This window comes from Hyperolius riggenbachi, chromosome 3, assembly GCF_040937935.1.
Source record: "Hyperolius riggenbachi isolate aHypRig1 chromosome 3, aHypRig1.pri, whole genome shotgun sequence".
Taxonomy (NCBI): Eukaryota; Metazoa; Chordata; class Amphibia; order Anura; family Hyperoliidae; genus Hyperolius; species Hyperolius riggenbachi.
The window spans coordinates 304,996,080-305,016,371 of record NC_090648.1 but is presented as its reverse complement, the minus strand read 5'-3'; the positions used below and the strand labels follow the sequence as shown (position 1 = coordinate 305,016,371).

General features: G+C 40.2%; 1 protein-coding gene across 11 annotated transcripts in view; it reads left to right on the top strand.

Annotated features, from left to right (window-relative positions):
- Positions 1-20,292, top strand: part of NAV3 (neuron navigator 3) — an 805,693-nt gene that overhangs the window by 681,923 nt on the left and 103,478 nt on the right. For all 11 annotated transcript variants that reach the window (XM_068276636.1, XM_068276638.1, XM_068276633.1 and 8 more), the window contains 5 exons: positions 150-310; positions 3,081-3,269; positions 4,499-4,551; positions 8,822-8,845; positions 16,323-16,400. In XM_068276636.1, the coding sequence (XP_068132737.1) occupies positions 150-310; positions 3,081-3,269; positions 4,499-4,551; positions 8,822-8,845; positions 16,323-16,400 (505 nt within the window). The remainder of the gene's footprint in view (positions 1-149; positions 311-3,080; positions 3,270-4,498; positions 4,552-8,821; positions 8,846-16,322; positions 16,401-20,292) is intronic.

Sequence of the window (20,292 nt, the reverse complement as noted above, 5' to 3'; positions counted from 1 at the left end):
AAATTGGAATTTAAGCATCAAAACTTTCTTTCTCTGCAGGTTTTCACAGCTAGCAAGGCTTTCTTTATAGTTTCGGCATTCTTTCCCTGGTATCAGATCATGCATAAATATGAGACTTCTAGCAAAGTAATATTGTTGCGTTCTTCCAGGTATACACCATCATCAAGGCAAACCAGTCAGGAAGAGGGCAAAGAGTGGCTCCGTTCTCATTCCACAGGAGGCCTACAAGATACCGGCAGTCAGTCCCCTCTTGTCTCCCCATCAGGCATGTCTTCTTCCACTGGTGGAAAATATCACTACACCAATTTGGGTAAGAAATGCTGGAGTCTTCTCACAGATGGTGTTTTCACCATTTATGAATAATAATACTTTCAGCCTACAGAAAACAGATATGTACTCAAAATAAGTTGTCCCAAATTGGGCTGTACTTTTTTTGACTGTGAGATGAAGTTAGAGTACTCGGAGGAATCCATGGCAAAACCAGTGAGCACATACAGAATGTCTATGCTCAGAATCAAACTTTGACCCTTAGTAATGTTTACACATCTTCATACTTAAGAATTAACACTTGTGCTAAAATAAACAAACAACCTAATCAGCCATCAGTTGTAAGTGCCTGGGGAGACTCTTACCTACCTGTGATCGCACACAGTGCCTCTCACCGTTTCCTCGACTAATGATCGGAGCTACTCAACAAGCAGACTTGCTTTAAGCATAGTTGTAAATTAATGGTTATTCACCTAATTTGGAGCCCAGCATGTTGCTGATTAACTCTGTTTGAACACTAACTTTGGTTGTTTCACAGATTTCCATAACTTAAGTCGCTGTTTCTTTGTAAATGCAGTATAACATTGTTTCTAAAACTCTTGATCATGTTTTATGGTACTGGCAAAAAAATGTAGCATTGGTGGATGTAATGTCTTTAACTTGACACTTTCACACACAAAATAAACTCAAATCTGCAATGCAAGAGACTTTTTGTTTAGCTAAGGCTCATATAACAAGTATGGACACTTTGATCACCATCCCCCCATTCTCATTGGTCTCTGGTGCCCAGTAGCTGCACTAGCTGCTCTACCATTATTTGTGATTCGTAAATACTGTCTGCATTAAGTGTGTATGTGTTCCCTTTTCTTGTGTGTAACTGGTAGTTTACTATTGTGGATAATAAAATATCAGTAAAATTACACATATTTAATTACTGTTATTTTGTACGCATTTTTAATGGTGGAGCTATTTTAGGTGAGGAATGATGTGGATTATTCAGTAGTCTGTCTAAAGGACAGTGCACAGTGTTAGGGCGGGATTCCACTAGAACCGGGTGTCCTTCTCTGAAACAGACGCTGGTGTTTTTGCAGTGAGATTATGCATCCAAATCTTTCTAGCCATGCTGTGCTATAGGGGTTAGGATGCAGTGTCCGTTATTCTAAAGCAGTGCTTCAAGAGTCTCTGTAATGAAAGAACCCTCTGGGGATACTTACCTTGAGAGGGTGAAGCCTCTGGATCCTTATGAGGATTCTCCCATCCTCCTAAACCTCTGGAATCCAGCGCTGGCTCCCCGAAACAACAGCTGCCAAAGGATGTCGGCTGTGTCGCAGGCGCAGCAGCACCTGCAATATTTACCTTCCCTGGCTACAGTGCAGATGCAGTACCAGCTCTACGCCCCAGGCTCTAGGGGAAATAGCAGAGCCCGATTGGATCCGTTCTACTGCGCAGACGCGAGACACCTGCGCAGTAGAACGGACCACGATCATGCTTGGCTATTTCTGCCGCAACCCAAGCAACGAACCGCTTCTGCGCCTGCACTGGATTGTGGTAGGTAAATATTTACACGCCAACGTTCGGGGGCTTCCTTAAGGGAGAACTGTAGAGAGAGGTGTATGGAGGCTGCCATATTTATTTCCATTTAAAGGGAAGGTTCAGGGAGGGTGGGTAAAAAATAAAAATCAATTTCCACTTACCTGGGGCTTCCTCCAGCCCGTGGCAGGCAGGAGGTGCCCTCGCCGCCGCTCCGCAGGCTCCTGGTGGTCTCCGGTGGCCGACCAGACCTGGCCAGGCCGGCTGCCAGGTCAGGCTCTTCTGCGCTCCAAGGCCCGGAAGAGCCCGACCTGGCAGCCGGCCTGGCCACCTCCTGCCTGCCACGGGCTGGAGGAAGCCCCAGGTAAGTGGAAATTGATTTTTATTTTTTACCCACCCTCCCTGAACCTTCCCTTTAAGCTATACCAGTTACCTGGCTATCCTGCTGATCCTCTGCCTCTAATACTTTCAGCCATAGCCCCTGAACAAGCATGCAGCAGATCAGGTTTTTCTGACAATTTTGACAGATCTGACAAGATTAGCTGCATGTTTGTTTCTGGTGTGATTCAGCCACTACTTCAGCGGGGCTGCCAGGCAACTGGTATTGCTTAAAAGGAAATAAATATGGCCATATACCTCTCACTACAGTTCTCCTTTAACTGAATCGCCAAGGCTTAGCAGGATGGAGAAAGCCTCATTAGGATCTAGAGGCTTCCCCGTTCCAAGGTAAGTATCCCCCTGAGGGTTTTTCTTTATTATGGGTTTTATTTTTCCACTCACAAATTTGCAAGCACCCTATTGATTTCAATAGGCTGCAATTCTAGATCTGGATTCCTGTATGGGAATTCACACTGAAATTAGTCCTTAGGTTTGTGTAAATAAAATGTATAAATTATTTTATTTACAGCTAAGATAACAACTTGGTATCTGTTTTAATAATGGGCTATGCACTGCAGTATAGCACAGTGAGCCATGCTTTATTTCATTTTAAACACTTTGTTCTGGCACTGAGTTCTGGAGTCAGCAGCGTTTAGGCATTTTACCAAAGAAGGCGAGGACACATTGTTTAGGAGGGGGTCCTTTATACTCCAAAACTTAGGTACAGGACATGGAGGTGTAACAGGAATTAGGAATAATGATGTCACCCACATAAGAGTACAAAGTGGCAAAGTGTGTATATCATAATTCTGTCTGAGCAGGGATACAAATATTCAGATATGTCTTTTTCATTTGTGTATTTAGCTGTGTGGATTTAGGCTTCTACTGTGCCATTTCTGTTTCAGTAAGCCCTACCAGTTTAACTCAGTTTACAATCCCTGGACCAAACATGATGCGATCCAATAGCATTCCAGCTCAAGATGCGTCCTTTGAATTATATGAAGATTCACAGCTAGGAGGAAGTGCTACCTCACTGGAGGAGAGGCCAAGAGCAATCAGTCACTCAGGTTCCTTCCGGGACAGCATGGAAGAAGGTAACACAAAGCTAAACTAGAAGGCAAATTCTACTTTCATTATAAAATCTCCATAAAAAATAGATGGGTGCTGCAAAAGATTATTTGCAACAGCAATTAAAAGTTCCTGTCCACTTCCATCTGCAGCTAGCTATGAAATTCCAGTACTGACAGTAAGCTCACATTGCACTCCTTTGCTACCATAGAAACAATACTTTGATGGGTTGTTTCCATGAGACCGCCTGGAAACCCACACTTCTTGCTGAAGTACTTAGCTGCACAGGAAGCATGGCCACTCATTTTCAACACCTCAATACATTGACTGGCAGCGAATTTGTATACTTTGTAATGGCCGTTATTTGTTAGAAACATCATAGAATGACTGTGTTTTATATTAAAGCGGACGCAAGATGAAAAACTACCTATGACAAGTGACTTGTCTATATATCTTACTAAAATCTATATAGTTTACACTGCAAATCCAGCTGCAGACAGTTTCAACTGTATATGATTATTTCTTTCTGTGATACAATGGCAGCAGCCATGTTCTGCTTGTCACATTACACAGGAAAGCTGATAGCATCTCCAGCACTCAGCCTGTGAAAAGTCCCCCCCCCTCTGCCTCTGAAATCTCTGGCTAGTAACACCTCCTCTTCCTGCCCAGACTGAGCTCCCATAAGCCCTTGCTACATTACTCTAAGAGTGCCAAGGCACAAAAGGAGCTGTGGGTGAGGCTTGTGTAGTTTATAGGGAATTAGAGTATTAAAACAACAACAAAAAAGTATTTGGCTTGAGGAATGCCCTATAAACTATGAAAGGAATACAACTATGCAATAAGTAAAAGTTTATCTCGGATCCACTTTCACCAAAAATAAATGTTTTATGTTAATATACTAATGGCTAGTGTTGAGCTGGACACATTCACTTTTTGTTTTCAACATCTCAGAACGCTTTTTATAAAATATAGAAAATTAAACTTCCCCTGAGGGAGGTTTGTAAACGGTGTTGGCCATGGGGGGGGGGGAGGGGGGCGGGGGGTTTCCAAGCATTGCTTACCTTCGGGGGTCTATTATCTGTTTAACAAATAACAATGACAGCTTCCATTTTTTATCATAGTAGGGTCGCTTTAATTTGTGAGGAACTTTTTGAATGCTAGTTTGGCAATACAGGTTTTTGGATAATTGATTACTTCTATGTCTTTTATACCAGCTTCATTTACTTGCTTTGACATGTTTTTTTTCCCCCTTTAGTCCACGGGTCTTCTTTATCACTGGTTTCCAGCACATCATCCCTTTACTCTACTGTAAGTTGCCGTTTGTTATTATAACTCTATTCAAACACACACAGGTGTGCATATGGGTCTGTTGTGCAAACCCACAGTCAATCTATTACTAAGAAATACATTTTAATGAATAGATGTTGTCTGAAACGTAAAGAAAAGGGTCTGCAAATAACAGGTGTTATTCTCAATGAGATTTTCACAATGGCTTAATTTCGATGTGATGACATAAAGCGCATGTCATCTAGTCATCTAATGTGTATAGGTTACTTGAAAGCCCTATATACTTATATAGTTCACGTTTCATACTTGTTTGCCTAGATTGAGTACAAAATAGGAGAGTAAATATGATATTACATTGCTAAAAGTGTCGGATAAAAAATGGATCCTTACATTTTTGTAGTTTATCCTTGTGAATTTTGTTATACAGAAACAAAAGAAAAAAATGGGGTGTATTTGCCTCTGGCAATTCTTACAATTACTGAGTGTTAAAACAAAACAAAACAAAAACAAAATGACAAAAAGAAATAAAAACATGAAGAACTTGTTGCTTTGTAGATGGTAAGAGTGTGCTGGGATTTATGGTTGTCCAGACATTAAACCAACAAACGATTCCGGTGATACCTTTAATGACTTCTATTGCATTCTTTTGAAATGTTGTTTCTTCTTCAGGCCTTATACAGATCTGTATCAGAACCATACAATAAGTATGGTTTGTATAAGGCCTGAAGAAGAAACGTAGCGTTTCGAAAGCTGGCAATAAACCATGTACCGTTAGTCATTAAAGGTAACACTGGAATCGTTTGTTGGTTTGATGTCTGCATTTCTGCTCGTCCACTAACATCAGACCCCACTTCACTGGGTGTTATAGTTCTACAACCACTGATTGTCTACAGTTTCTAAAATACTTATCTAATTATGTATAAGACAATGTTTCACAAAACTGGGCCACTGGATTTAATTTGAATTGTTTATTATCCCTTATATTGCCCAGTTATTGGTACATTTTGATGAACTGACCAAACACAAGCTCATATCTTCCAGCTAGCGTACATTATATCACTATGACTTAGCCTGGTTAACAGTCTGCTTATATGAATGTGGCCACTAGATGTCAGTAGTGTTCCAGCTGCACATGGTTAATAGTTTATGAAAAGAGCAGCCTGCTGTTATAAATTTTTGGAGAGATGTTTTTCTGTGAATGACTGCATAGTATCTGTTATGTCTTAAAATAGCAAATAAATCTGTAAACCATGAGCTGCATTTCATCCTCGGAAATGTCACTAAATAGAAGTAAACTCTTAACCTCTTTAAAGCTGTGACATTTTGACATTTTAGCTATGTGCCTGATGATTCAGCAACAGCTTTGTGAGACCTGCAAGGGCTTGTACACAATATTCAGCGTGTTGCAGTTAGTTTCTGCATGTGCTATTGCATGTTGTGATGCAGATTTGTTTGTGCTTTAGCACTGTTTTTTTCTTCAGAAAAAATGGCAATCTTAAAGTGCACTGAATGCGTAAATGGACAATGCATACATTTATGTCGTTGTCCATACACTTACATTGTATACATTGCATGTGTGATGTGCATAAAATGTCCACCGCTGTACAATAATGAATTACATTGCAACATACAGCAAACTATGACTGTTTGACAAGAATGGCTATCAGTATTGCTTGACAAGTATTGTCCTCTAAATAGGTTATTTTTTATATGTCAACAGGAATGTTTCAGGCTATTTGCACAGTGGTCAGCTACATAATGCTTGTGTTATGAGTGTGAACTGCAATGCAGACTGGACACAGGCTTCAGTACAAAGCCTGCATGCAGCAAGTTAGAATTACATGATCCGTTACAACACTGTACTGTGAACAGGCCCATCGAATTGTATGGGGAGTGAGTTGATGTGTAGAACTATTCTGCAATGCAACTGAGCATTGTGAACTAGCTCTAACGGTCATTTAATGGGACTCAGTACTCACAGTGGTAATATCCTACTTCCTAGGCCAGGCATGGGCTAACTTGGCCCTCCAGCTGTTAAGGAACTACAAATCCCACAATGCATTTGCCTTTATGAGTCATGACTGTGGCTGTCAGACTCCTGCAATGCAATGTGGGACTTATAGTTCCTCAACAGCTGGAGGGCCAAGTTTGCCCATGCCTGTCCTAGGCTCTTTGTGGGTTATCCTGTGCTTAAAGACTGGGTTCCTGGATTCCCCCAAGTTAATATACTTTCAGTTGCTGAATTGTAACCTTTAATACAAACTTCATGGTTTGTACATAGATTAGGGCAGGGGTCCCCAACCTTTTCCGGCCCGGGGACTGCTTTCTGTCCAAATTTTTCTCCGGGGCCCGCGGGTGAGGGGGGGTTATAGTGGACAGTGTCGTGCGCGGCGGTTTACCAGGGGGGGGGGTTATGGAGGGGTTGGAGGCTGGGGGTGCGGCGGCGTAGCTAGCATAGTTGCCCCAGTATAGGGGGTTTAGTATCCCCAGTATGGCTAGTGTAGTTACCCCAGTGTAGCTAGTGTAGTGCCCCAGTATGGGTAGAATAGTGCCTTAGTATAGCTAGTATAGTGCCCAGTATAGCTAGTATAGTCACCCAGTATGGGTAGTATAGTCAGTATAGCTAGTATAGTGCCCAGTATAGCAAGTATAGTGCCCAGTATGGCTTGTAAAGTGCTCATAGTGCCCAGTATAGCTAGTATAGTGCCCATAGTGCCCAGTATAGCTAGTATAGTGCCCAATATGGGTAGGTAGTGCCCCAGTGTAGCTGACCCCCCCGCCCCCATCTGCGGCCACCACTGCTGTTACCTTAGCTGGCAGCCGCTTCCTTATATTCCCTTCTCCTGTGTGCTATTTGGATTCACAGCAGCGGGCCCCGTGGCTGCTGTGATGAGGCAGAAAGCAGGACAGCGGCTTCCTTTTGCGGCGATGTGTATCGCCATTACCAGGGGAACCGCTTTCCTGCTTCCTGCCTCATCACAGCAGCCGCGGGGCACGGTGCTGTGAATTCAAATAGCACGCAGGAGAAGGGAATATAAGGAAGCGGCGGCCGGGGGGGGGTCAAGAGGACAGACCTGTGGCCCAACTGCAAACGCCTCATGGACCAGCAGTGGGCCGTGGACCCCCATATTAGGGTATAGTACTGTAGTTGCTAGGCCTATTTTTAACAATGAGTTTCAAGCAACCAGAAAGCACATCCGGTATCAGCTGATCCTTGTCAGTGCCGGGTAACCAAGACTCTTCTGTATAACAAATATTTATCAGAACAGGTGCAAAGATTACCAGGAAAAATTGTCCCTAAGCTTGGCAGTTGGGAAGTACCTTGACATTGCTTTTCAGTTAAATACAAATGTTACAGCATTAAACAACACAACTGTATAAGAATTCAGCTCGATGTGTTTCATGAATCAGGATTCACGTTCTCATTAACCAGTGGTGGGCTAACGGGTGGGTGTACTATGAAAAGTCACAGCATATCACAACATGATGTGTGTGTTACAATAACCATAAAAAACAGTTTGAGTTTTACCCCAGGGAAAATGGAGCACTAAATGCAAATAGATGCCATGCAGTTGAATCACTTCAAAGATTAAGGCAAACATTCAATATTCTTGTTGATAAATTATACAGGGATGTTGGGGATTTTTGTTGTTTGATAATTGTACTGTAGCAGAAGTGTGCCCTACATTAAGGCCCTTGCTGTCAATGATATCTCTTACATATGTTACTCTGAGCCTTTTATTATGTGCAATCTTAAAGTGAACCTCCAGACTAAAAATCTACTCAGCAGCACTGAAAAGGCTTGGTGTTTCTTTAACAGTTTCACAGCAGCAGAAATTTGTTTTCCTTACCCAAGGCTCATTTTTAGCTGCACAGAAGAAAACTTCCTGGGCATTTTTCCCCTGATGCTGTGCAAAGCATGATGGGATTTCTGATATTGTTGTTCTCCTTCTGCTGTTTTGGCGCAAATTAGTTTTTTTAAATTTAGAATTTGGGATTTGAAGCCTAGCACAGCTAGGCGGGGTGATTAGGACACAGGACAGTTGGAACTGTGCCTCATGCTCCCTGTCACCTCTTTTCAACCAAAAAGATGGCTGCCCCCATGAAAAAGATGGCTGCCTTATGAAATCACAAACATTTGCCTGTTCTTTTAAAACAGGGTGGGTAAGAGATTATATTACCTTAATGACAGCATGTTTGTTTAGGCTGAAGTTCCCCTTTAATTATTTTTCTGTTTTAACAATACGGTTTTTTTTTTCACTTATATATGTATTTCTTTTTTTTTTTGTAGGCTGAAGAAAAAGCTCATTCAGAGGTATGGCTATATTTTACATGTTACAATTACCTATGTTTTTCTTCATCATTTTAATGTAGCATTTAACCTAACATTTATAAAATATATGTATAGAGTAGTTTTTAGAACAGAGACATTGTGCTGGAATTGTATTTTAAGAATGTCAAGAACTTCTACCTATTATTACATAATATAAATTAAAAAAGGAAAAAATAAGTAAAAAATACTCAGCTAAATAAGTAAATAAATACAAAACACAAGGGTAAATATATGCTTGTAAAATGTTTTTCTTAAAATGTCATTACTGGTAAGAAATCACTGGCATTAGGTTTAACTGCCAAAATTTAGATGTCATAATAGCAGTATTCAAAGTCATAAAATTACTTATTTGACTCGGTCTTCCTCACACAGGTTCATGATCTTAAAAACCTGAATAACGTAGATAGTCAGGGAAGCAATAAGAAAAAAAGAGAATCACCTATTGCCCACTTACTAAAGCTTTTATGATAGCCAGGAAATAGGATTTTTTCCCATTTTCTGTTTTTGAGAAGACCACATTTTATCCCTGTCTTGGTGACTCTATTACTTTTCTAGTAGGAGAACAACATGACCTGTCTGGTAATTGCCAGATTCCGATCTCCTAATCATTCTGTGAGTGACATTTCATATCCTCAAAGCATGTGAAAGCAATCCTGCTGGCGGAAGTTATGTAACAATTCAGTAATATTAGACAAATCGTTCCCTGAGCCTTTTCCATCATCCTCTCTTTCTAGAGAATTTCACAGGTTCCATTTGCACTCACCGCTTTCATCACTGTTGTATGTGTTCAGAACAAAGGAATAAATATTTACTGGTTGACTCCTTCCTGTCATTAAAGTAGAACACTTGAATCAAATTCGCCCCAAAACTGAAAGTTCACCTTTTTGCTATAGTACCTGAAAATTAGCTTATTATTTTCCACACATAAAACAATCCCAAAACACTGGCCAGCAATACTGATGTATGTATGGACTCTTACAGCGAAAAGGGAAAAGAAAAAAAAAGATTAAATAAAAATGAAATGGCAACTGCTTGTCACAACTGTCACAGACTTCTGTCAGCAGTGACATATATTTCTTCATCTTGATGTTGCCTGTTACTGCAGAAACCCTTTGTTATTTCAGGTCAGCTGTGCACTATGCAAAGATTTTAGCAATCATTTTTCTCAGACTCACACATTGATGTTGGATTACGCTATATACAGTGGGTTGCAAAAGTATTCATCCCCCTTGAAGTTTTAAACAACAATAACAATAACAATAATATTTATATAGCGCTTTTCTCCCTGGGGACTCATAGTGCTGTGACCCTGCATTATGCAGTCTCAAAGGCTAGGGAAAAGAGGTGAGTTTTTAGCCTTTTTTTAAAGCTGTCCAGAGAGGGAGCCTCTCGTACTGATTGTGGAAGTGAGTTCCATAGAGTAGGGGCTGCGTAGGAAAAGGCCACAAACATGAATCAATTTTGTTGGAATTCCACGTGAAAGACCAACACAAAGTGGTGTACACGTGAGAAGTGGAACAAAAATCATACATGATTTCAAATATTTTTTACAAATAAATAACTGCAAAGTGGTGTGTGCATAATTTTTCGGCCCCCTTTGATCTGAGTGCAGTCGGTTGCCTATAGACATTGCGTGATGAGTGCTAATGACTAAATAGAGTGCGCCTGTGTGTAATCTAATGTCAGTACAAATACAGCTGCTCTGTGAGGGCCTCAGAGGTTGTCTAAGAGAATATTGGGAGCAACAACACCGTGAAGTCCAAAGAACACACAAGACAGGTCAGGGATCAAGTTATTGAGAAATTTAAAGCAGGCTTAGGCTACAAAAAGATTTCCAAAGCCTTGAACATCCCACGGAGCACTGTTCAAGCGTTCATTCAGAAATGGAAGGAGTATGGCACAACTGTACACCTACCAAGACAAGGCCATCCACCTAAACTCACAGGCCGAACAAGGAGAGCGCTGATCAGAAATGCAGTCAAGAGGCCTATGGTGACTCTGGACGAGCTGCAGAGATCTACAGCTCAGGTGGGGGAATCTGTCCATAGGACAACTATTAGTCATGCACTGTACAAAGTTGGCCTTTATGGAAGAGTGGCAAGAAGAAAGGCATTGTTAACAGAAAGCATAAGAAGTCCCATTTGCAGTTTGCCACTAGCCATGTGGGGGACACAGCAACCACGTGGAAGAAGGTGCTCTGGTCAGATGAGACCAAAATGGAACTTTTTGGCCAAAATGCAAAACGCTATGTGTGGCAGAAAGCTAACACTGCACATCACTCTAAACACACCATCCCCACTGTCAAATATGGTGGTGGCAGCATCATGCTCGGGGGGGGGGGGGGGGGGCTTCTCTTCAGCAGGAAAAGGGAAACTGGTCAGAGTTGATGGGAAGATGGATGGAGCCAAATACAGGGCAAATTTGGAAGAAAACCTCTTGGAGACTGCAAAAGACTTGAAACTGGGGCAGAGGTTCACCTTCCAGCAGGACAATGACCCTAAACATAAAGCCAGGGCAACAATGGAATGGTTTAAAACAAAACATATCTATGTGTTAGAATGGCCCAGTCAAAGTCCAGATCTAAATCCAATCAAGAATCGGTGGCAAGATCTGAAAACTGCTGTTCACAAACACTGTCCATCTAATCTGACTCAGCTGGAGCTGTTTTGCAAAGAAGAATGGGCAAGGATTTCAGCCTCTAGATGTGCAAAGCTGGTAGAGACATACCCTAAAAGACTAGCAGCTGTAATTGCAGCAAAAGGTGGTACTACAAAGTATTGACTCAGGGGGCCGAATAATTACGCACACCCCACTTTGCAGTTATTTATTTGTAAAAAATGTTTGGAATGATGTATGATTTTCGATCCACTTCTCACATGTTCACCACTTTGTATTGGTCTTTTACGTGGAATTCCAATAAAATTGATGCATGTTTGTGGCAGTAATGTGACAAAATGTGGAAAACTTCAAGGGGGCCGAATACTTTTGCAACCCATTGTACAGTAATCATGAGCCATTGCAAAGATTTCCAAACATCAAAGGGGAGTACTGTTTGTTGTAATCACTTTATCAGCTCCAGGACTGTAAACAATAAGACATTACAGCATATTTGCATATTTACAGATAGACACAATTCCACCTCAGTAAAAGATGATACCCAGGACTGTTCATATTTTATTTCCTGCTTTGGACAGCTATTTCCACATGCAGGAACATCAATACATTTATGAAGGTCAAAGAAGTGGAATTTAAAGTGTACCTGAACTGACACATGATGACATGATGTGATAAACATGGGTACAAATACAGTCGTGCTAAGTCTACTTAGAATCAGCCTGTTTCCGCTTAAAAAAAATGCATTAAAAGTTAATAGAGCAGTGTTACATGTGTGTAAATGAAGCAGTTGAACTGCAAGTGGATTGCAGCAGAGGCTTTCCTAATGTTAGGTACACATGATGAGATTTTCTGGCAGATTTACTGTCAGATCGATTATTCCCAACGTGTCCGATCTGATTTCCTATCGTCTTCCGATCTATTTCCCATAAATCTGAACAGAAAATCATTGGAAATAGATTGGAAAATGATCAAAATTCGATCGGACATGTTGGAAATATTCGATCGGACAATCTGCCAGAAAATAAAAACTCATCATGTGTACCTAGCATAAGTATATTAGTTTTATTACTGCTGATAACAAAACAAAGCTGAAAATGTTCATATATATCAGATGTACATGACACTGAAACAGCTGCTGTGCAAACTTCAGAGATCAACTTCAACCCCTTAAATTGAAAATCACAATAAAAGACTGCACTATGGTTTCAGATACTGTTGCTACTACACATATAATTCTTGTTTATTTTCCGTTTCTTGTTTGTTTAAAATGTCATAGTAATTCTAGACCCTCAAAGCCTTTTGTAAATAAATATAAAACTAGACAGATATTATGATATTTATTAACTGTCCCTCAGAGGGGCTCACAATCTAATCCCTACCATAGTCATATGCCTAATCTATGCATGTATCATGCATGCATTGTAATCTAGGGCCAATTTAGGGGTAAGCTAATTAATGTATCTGTATATTTTTAGTATATATATATATATATATATATATATATATATATATATATATATATATATATATATATATATATATATTGTGTGTGTGTGGATTTATCTGTATCAATATTTTAAGGGAATAATGAAGGGAGGAAACTTACTCCATGTTTGATACATACGTATGTAGAGGGAAGGCTCTAGATACCATTGAGCCTTCCTGGTCCTCGGTCTGTCCTATCATTCCTGCACCATCCCCCGGTTGAATGGTGCAAGAGTAATTGGACAGACAGAGGACCAAAAAAGGCTCAATGGCATCTAGAGCCTTATGTAACAAACCTGAAGTAAGTTTCCTCACAAGAAGAGGAACACATGCTCACTCCCATCAGCACTCTGCCTTTTATTTTGGTCTGCAGACAGCCAGTCAACCAATAAAAGGTGCAAGTAACTCACACCTATGTCTGCAATACCAAATCAAGCAGGAACTGTAACAATTCAGCCATAGACAGGAGAGAGGGTTTGGTTGCATCTGGTATGAGACAACGTTACCAGTATGGGGCACCTCAAGCAGGTATTCCTCTCACCCCTCCACCCCCAACTAATTCTGCATACTCGGAGCTGCACTCCAGGTTTGATTGAACAAAAGTTATGCTGTACTGTAAATGTCCCCACATCAGTATTTCAAGGCAGTTCTACAGCAAAATGTATACATCAGTCAGAGAAATAATTAAATTGATAAACATTTATAATTTGCCTGAACCTGAAGATACCCTTTTATAATAAAATCTAAGAGGAGATGGTAAGCCAGCTTACCTTAAAGAGACACAAAAATTATGATATAATGATTTGTATGTGTAGTACAGCTAAGAAATAAAACATTAGGAGCAGAGACATACGTCTAATATTGTTTCCAGTACAGGAAGAGTTAAGAAACTCTGGAGGTTGTTATCTGTGCAAAAAAGTCATTGAACTCCACAACTTTCAAAGTCGCAGAGAGCTTTGTCTTCTGAAGTCTATTGTCTCAAGTATCTGGCACTGTATTGTTTTTTTTTTCCTGCAGAGGACAGGTCAGAAGTTCGCTTGCCTGCTCTGTAAAATCATTTAGAATGCTGAGTAGTGTGTAAACTGCAAATATTATAGAATGATGCAATGTATAAAAAAAAACTATATAACTGAAAATAAAAATATGAGAATATTTTCTTTGCTACTAATGTTCTAGTAATTATGTACTAGTAATTATCTGTACTACGCAACCAATTCATTATATCATAATTTTTTTTTTCGCTTCAGTGGCTCTTTAAAGTGTGTGCATTGACTTCCAACACAGCAAGTATAGAAATTAAAAAAATAAATATATATATATATTTTTATTTAATTTATGAAAACCAAAATGTATTTGTAAAACGTATTAATGCTTCTAAACAGAGATTGTTTAAAGTTAACCAGTCATGTCTTCAGTAAAAAAAAGAATGGTCATCATTACATAGATTGTGTTTACAGCATAATTTAGACATGATTTTTATTTTAAAATCAGCATCCAGTATCCAGATGATTGAAAATGAGTAATCTTTCATTGTGGAGCATAAAATAACTAACCAACCATTTCTTAAAACGACAGAACATTCATTTTCTGAGATAGATGCCCTATCCAGTGGCGTAACTACAATTCATGAGGCCCCTCAGAGAAACTTTGGGGGCCCCCTATGTTTACCCTCCCCCCCCCCCCTTCCCCTGCCTCCCCTTGGTGCCTTTCACAGCTTTGAGGCCCATCTCATAAGAGTCATAAAACAAGTGTGGCCATTATTATCTTCACACCCATAACAAATGCAGCCATAAACACACGTGATCTGAAGTATCTTCCCCTATATTGGAGGAGGGATGGTTTGTAGTTGGGGGCCCCACCCACAGTCCCCTGCGATCGCAGGTGCTGCACCCCTATAGTTACACCCCTGGCCCTATCCCTTTCTTTTTCTGTTTCTACAGCTGCTGACCTTTCAAAGCTATGTCAATAACAACTTTTTTTTCAAATCAGGGTCTGTTAGGGTTGCTTTAATTTGATGTATTGAGTTTGGCTATAAAGCATGAGTGTGTTTACTCTAATGCATTCATAAAATAGATTAAAATGAGTCTCTGATGAGTAACACATCCTGCATACCATACTCAGTGTTTTGTAGATGTTATAACCACTTCAGGATGATAATTGCTTCTGAACGTAGAGGTCAAATGTACAACAGTGGAGGCACTAGTGTCAATTTCAAAGCACATATTTCAAAAACAGTTAATGAGACATATGCTTATGTACTACTGCATGTATCAGCTCAGAGTAATAATTTGTACTGAATGCTATATGAACAATGAAAATATGCTGCATTATTGATAAGGGCTTCATTTTAAGAGATTTTTAGTGCAAGTACACTGGTGTTTTAAAGCAGAGCAGAGGGACAAATCAGGAAAAACAGACAGTAGTTAAGAAACATTACAAATCATGTAAAGATGTGGCACTGGCAACCTTATTTTCGATGCCCATCCTTTGGGCCCCTTGTTGTTCGGGCTGTTACCATAGTTTAGCAGTCGTCTTCTGAGCTGACATATCATTTCTTCCACTCCAATGGGATTCCTAATCTCACAGGACTATGTCACCCTGCCATCTGCAATACTCAAGGCGTCTGATATATGTCAGGAATGCTGAGTAACTAAGCATGAGTCGGAAGTAGCACCAGCTGCCAAACTAATTAAAATTTTGGAGATTACAGGATTTTCAGAGGATTGAATTGTAATTTTATGGTAGGCTGGTTTTTATAGAGCCCTAAATGAAAAGTTAAGTCAGCTCACAGTTCTGCTTCAACTCAGAAAAATATATGTACAGGAATGTTATAAAGTGAGACTCCAACCAAAGGTTTTTATTTAAACATCCAAAACAAAACATTTTGGTTTTATTTACGATTCACTCCCAACTGGGTTGGATTTTAGAAGTGACTTGATTGACTGATTTTGGCTTATTGACTTTTAAAGTTAGGAACTGAGAAACTGGTCGGTGCTTATACCACAGACCTTTTAATGAGCTGCAATATTGCCAGAACATCAAATCTATGCCTACTCCTTTATAGTCTAAACAGCAGGGGATTGCAGTCCAAACAACAGCCCCACCCACAGAGCCCTTAAATCATATTTTTCTGGCCAAATGATTTAGCCATTAAGACAGGAATCTTAGCTGCAGATGTCTCACATTACACAAAAGGCAGCATTTCATCCATTTCTTGTGATCTATGACCTTCAGGAAGTCTGTACATGTATATTGCATACAGATGTTCACTAGTGTCCTAATTTTCTATTGCTCATCGGTTATTGGAAAAACAACCAGTTGTGCTCACAGTGGTTTGTTCTGACATATTCTTTTGTAGCAAATACAAAAACTGCGGCGTGAGCTGGTAGCTTCACAAGAAAAGGTGGCAACACTGACATCCCAGTTGTCTGCAAATGTGAGTATTGGACTGACACACCTAACGTGGAACTTCAAAGCAAATTTAAAGGGCTTAAAGGGAAGCTAAACTGAGAAGGATATGGATTTTTCCTTTTCAAATAATACCAGTTGCCTGCCTCTCCTGCTGATCCTGTGTCTCTAATACTTTTAGCCACAGCCCCTCAACAAGCATGCAGATCAGGTGCTCTGACTGAAGTCAGACTGGATTAGCTGCATGCTTGTTTCAGGTGTGTGATTCAGCCACTGCTGCAGCCATAGGTCAGCAGGGCTGCCAGGCAACTGGTATTGTTTAAAAGGAAACATCCATATCCCTCTCAGTTAAGGTTCTCTCTAAGGGAGAGGTATATGAAGGCCGCCATATTGTTTCCCTGCGGGTCTATTTGTCTGTGGTAGTGTCAGAATCAAACTGGAAACAAGCATGCAACTAATCTGGTCAGATCTGACAATAATGTCAGAAACACCTTATCTGCTGCATGCTTATTCAGGGTCTATGGCTAAAAGTGTTAGAGGCAGAGGATCAGCAGGATAGTCAGGCAACTGGTATTGCTTAAAGAGGAGCTGTCAGCCATACTATCTCAGAAAAAAAAAAAATAAGTAGATAAATACTTGCTCTACTTACATAACATATGTATTGCACTGTCCATGTTTTGATTTTAATGATTTTTCTATTGTATAATAGGAGAAAACCCTTCTTAGGATTCTCCATTTTAACTGTATCTATCTTGCCAATCCTGATGTAATTTACTCCCTTAATCTTCTCTGCCTGATTGTGTATGCATTGCCTGCCCTTCTCCCAGTCTTCAGGCGTTCCCACCCAGCTCTGCAATAGAACGTGCATTGTCTCAGCATGTGAAATATTGGCCAATCAAAGAGGAACAGAGGTATGGGAGGGGAAAATGGGAGGGGACGAGGCTTCAGCCATCAGGCTGCATTAGTTAAGTTTGAGGGGAAATAAGGAAGCAAAAAAAGACAACCCAGCATACCCTGCAACTTCCTTTGTGCAGCAGATGTACCAAATAAGAGTCAGGCAAACTGGTGAATGATCATTTATCAACAAGAAAAGTAATATTGATTTTTAACTTTGAGTGCCTGGTTAGCATCCTTATTACTTGTTTACCAGATAAAATTTAAGAATTCTGTAAGAAAGATACTGAGAGAAGTACTGGCTATAAAATAATCATGAATTTATTGATGATTGAAAAGATCAAGAATTGATTTTTTATTTTATGCCTGACAGTTACACTTTAAAAGGAAATAAGTATGGCAGCCTTCAAATACCTCTCGCTACAGTCGTCCTTTAAGACAAACCACAAAATTAAAAGTTGATGTTAAGATATACACACGGTTGAATTAGGAAATCATGATGTCACTTGACTGCACTGTGCTGAGTAAGGATGGTCAATGAGATGCTAATAAGTAATAGTGGTAATTATTAACAAGCTATTAATATTGCTCTTCCTTCCTTCCTTCCTTCCTTTTGTGGCTGTCTTTGAAAAGCCAGTTTTTGGTGATTTGTATCATGCAATGATTGTACATACAATGTTTGTGAAAGCCCAGTGTAAAATTTGCACATGGGTCCTAGTATTTCTATGGTACTGCACACATTATAGTCAGCAGCTTAGTCAGCAGCTGATTGCCCATCACGTTTTGAGGCATACCGTTGTATGTTGGCCGCATGGTAAAATACAGTGGGTTGCAAAAGTATTTGGCCCCCTTGAAGTTTTCCACATTTTGTCACACTACTGCCACAAACATGCATCAATTTTATTGGAATTCCACGTGAAAGACCAATACAAAGTGGTGTACACATGAGAAGAGGAACCATACTCATACATGATTCCAAACATTTTTTACAAATAAATAACTGCAAAGTGGGGTGTGTGTAATTATTCAGCCCCCTGAGTCAATACTTTGTAGAACCACCTTTTGCTGCAATTACAGCTGCCAGTCTTTTAGGGTATGTGTCTACCAGCTTTGCACATCTAGAGACTGATGTGCCCATTTTTCTTTGCAAAATAGCTCTAGCTCAGTCAAATTAGATGGACAGCGTTTGTGAACAGCAGTTTTCAGATCTCACCACAGATTCTTGATCAGATGTAGACCTGGACTTTGACTGGGCCATTCTAACACATAGATATGTTTTGCTTTAAACCATTCCTTTGTTGCCCTAGCTTTATGTTTAGGGTCATTGTCTTGCTGGAAGGTGAACCTCCGCCCCAGTCTCAAGTCTTTTGCAGTTTCCAAGAGGTTTTCTTCCAAGTTTGCCCTGCATTTGGCTCCATCCATCCATCTTCCTATCAACTCTGACCAGCTTCCCTGTCCCTGCTGAAGAGAAGCACCCCCAGAGCATGATGCTGCCACCACCATATTTGACAGTGGGGATGGTGTGTTCAGAGTGATGTGCAGTGTTAGTTTTTTGCCACACATAGCGTTTTGCATTTTCGCCAAAAAGTTCCATTTTGGTCTCATCTGACCAGAGCACCTTCTTCCACATGTTTGCTGTGTCCCCACATGGCTTGTGGCAAACTGCAAACGGGACTTCTTATGCTTTCTGTTAAGAATGCCTTTCTTCTTGCCACTCTTCCATAAAGGCCAACTTTGTACAGTGCATGACTAATAGTTGTCCTATGGACAGAGTCTCCCACCTGAGCTGTAGATCTCTGCAGCTTGTCCAGAGTCACCATGGGCCTCTTGACTGCATTTCTGATCAGCGCTCTCCTCGTTTGGCCTGTGAGTTTAGGTGGATGGCCTTGTCTTGGTAGGTTTACAGTTGTGCCATACTCCTTCCATTTCTGAATGATCGCTTGAACAGTGCTCCGTGGGATGTTCAAGGCTTTGGAAATCTTTTTGTAGCCTAAGCCTGCTTTAAATTTCTCAATAACTTGATCCCTGACCTGTCTTGTGTGTTCTTTGGACTTCACAGTGTTGTTGCTCCCAATATTGTCTTAGACAACCTCTGAGGCCCTCACAGAGCAGCTGTATTTGTACTGACATTAGATTACACACAGGCGCACTCTATTTAGTCATTAGCACTCATCAGGCAACGTCTCTAGGCAACTGACTGCACGCAGATCAAAGGGGGCTGAATAATTATGCACACACCACTTTGCAGTTATTTATTTGTAAAAAATGTTTGGAATCATGTATGATTTTTGTTCCACTTCTCATGTGTACACCACTTTGTGTTGGTCTTTCATGCGGAATTCCACTAAAATTGATTCATGTTTGTGGCAGTAATATGACAAAATGTGGAAAACTTCAAGGGGGCCGAATACTTTTGCAACCCACTGTATGTAGTAGATACAGGACTTAAACAGACAGCAGGAAACATAAATGAATGTAACTAAAGATTTCTGTGCAGAGCCAATACATATGAAAATGAGAGCTTGTTCTATGAAACAAACTTAAAGTAAACCTTAAAAGACAACTATCAAAGCTAGCTAAAATTCTAAATGCCACATATATTTCCAGTTATTACTACCAAATAGCGATACAAAGGCTTTTTTTCATCTTTTCATTTGTGCGGAGAAAAAATGACAGAGAAGAGTCACTGTGGGCCTTACTATGGAGGACTGTGCCCAGTGCATTCAGCATACAGAAGATGTTTCCGCTATATAAATAAAAAAATAATAATAATAATAATACAGAGACCGACCTTGCTAGCAGTAAAACTGTGAGGAAAATGTGTTCAGAATGATATAAAGCAGAAATATAGCTTCAAATAGAGTGTAAATAATCATCACTTGCAGCTCTTTCTGTCCCTGACTGTGTGTATCTCTCTGCCATGCAGTGTAAAGTAAACAATTTACAGCCAGGGAGAAGTGTAACCTAGCTACATATTACAGCTCTGCCCCCCCCCCCTTCTCCCCCGACTCAGGTATAAACAAAGC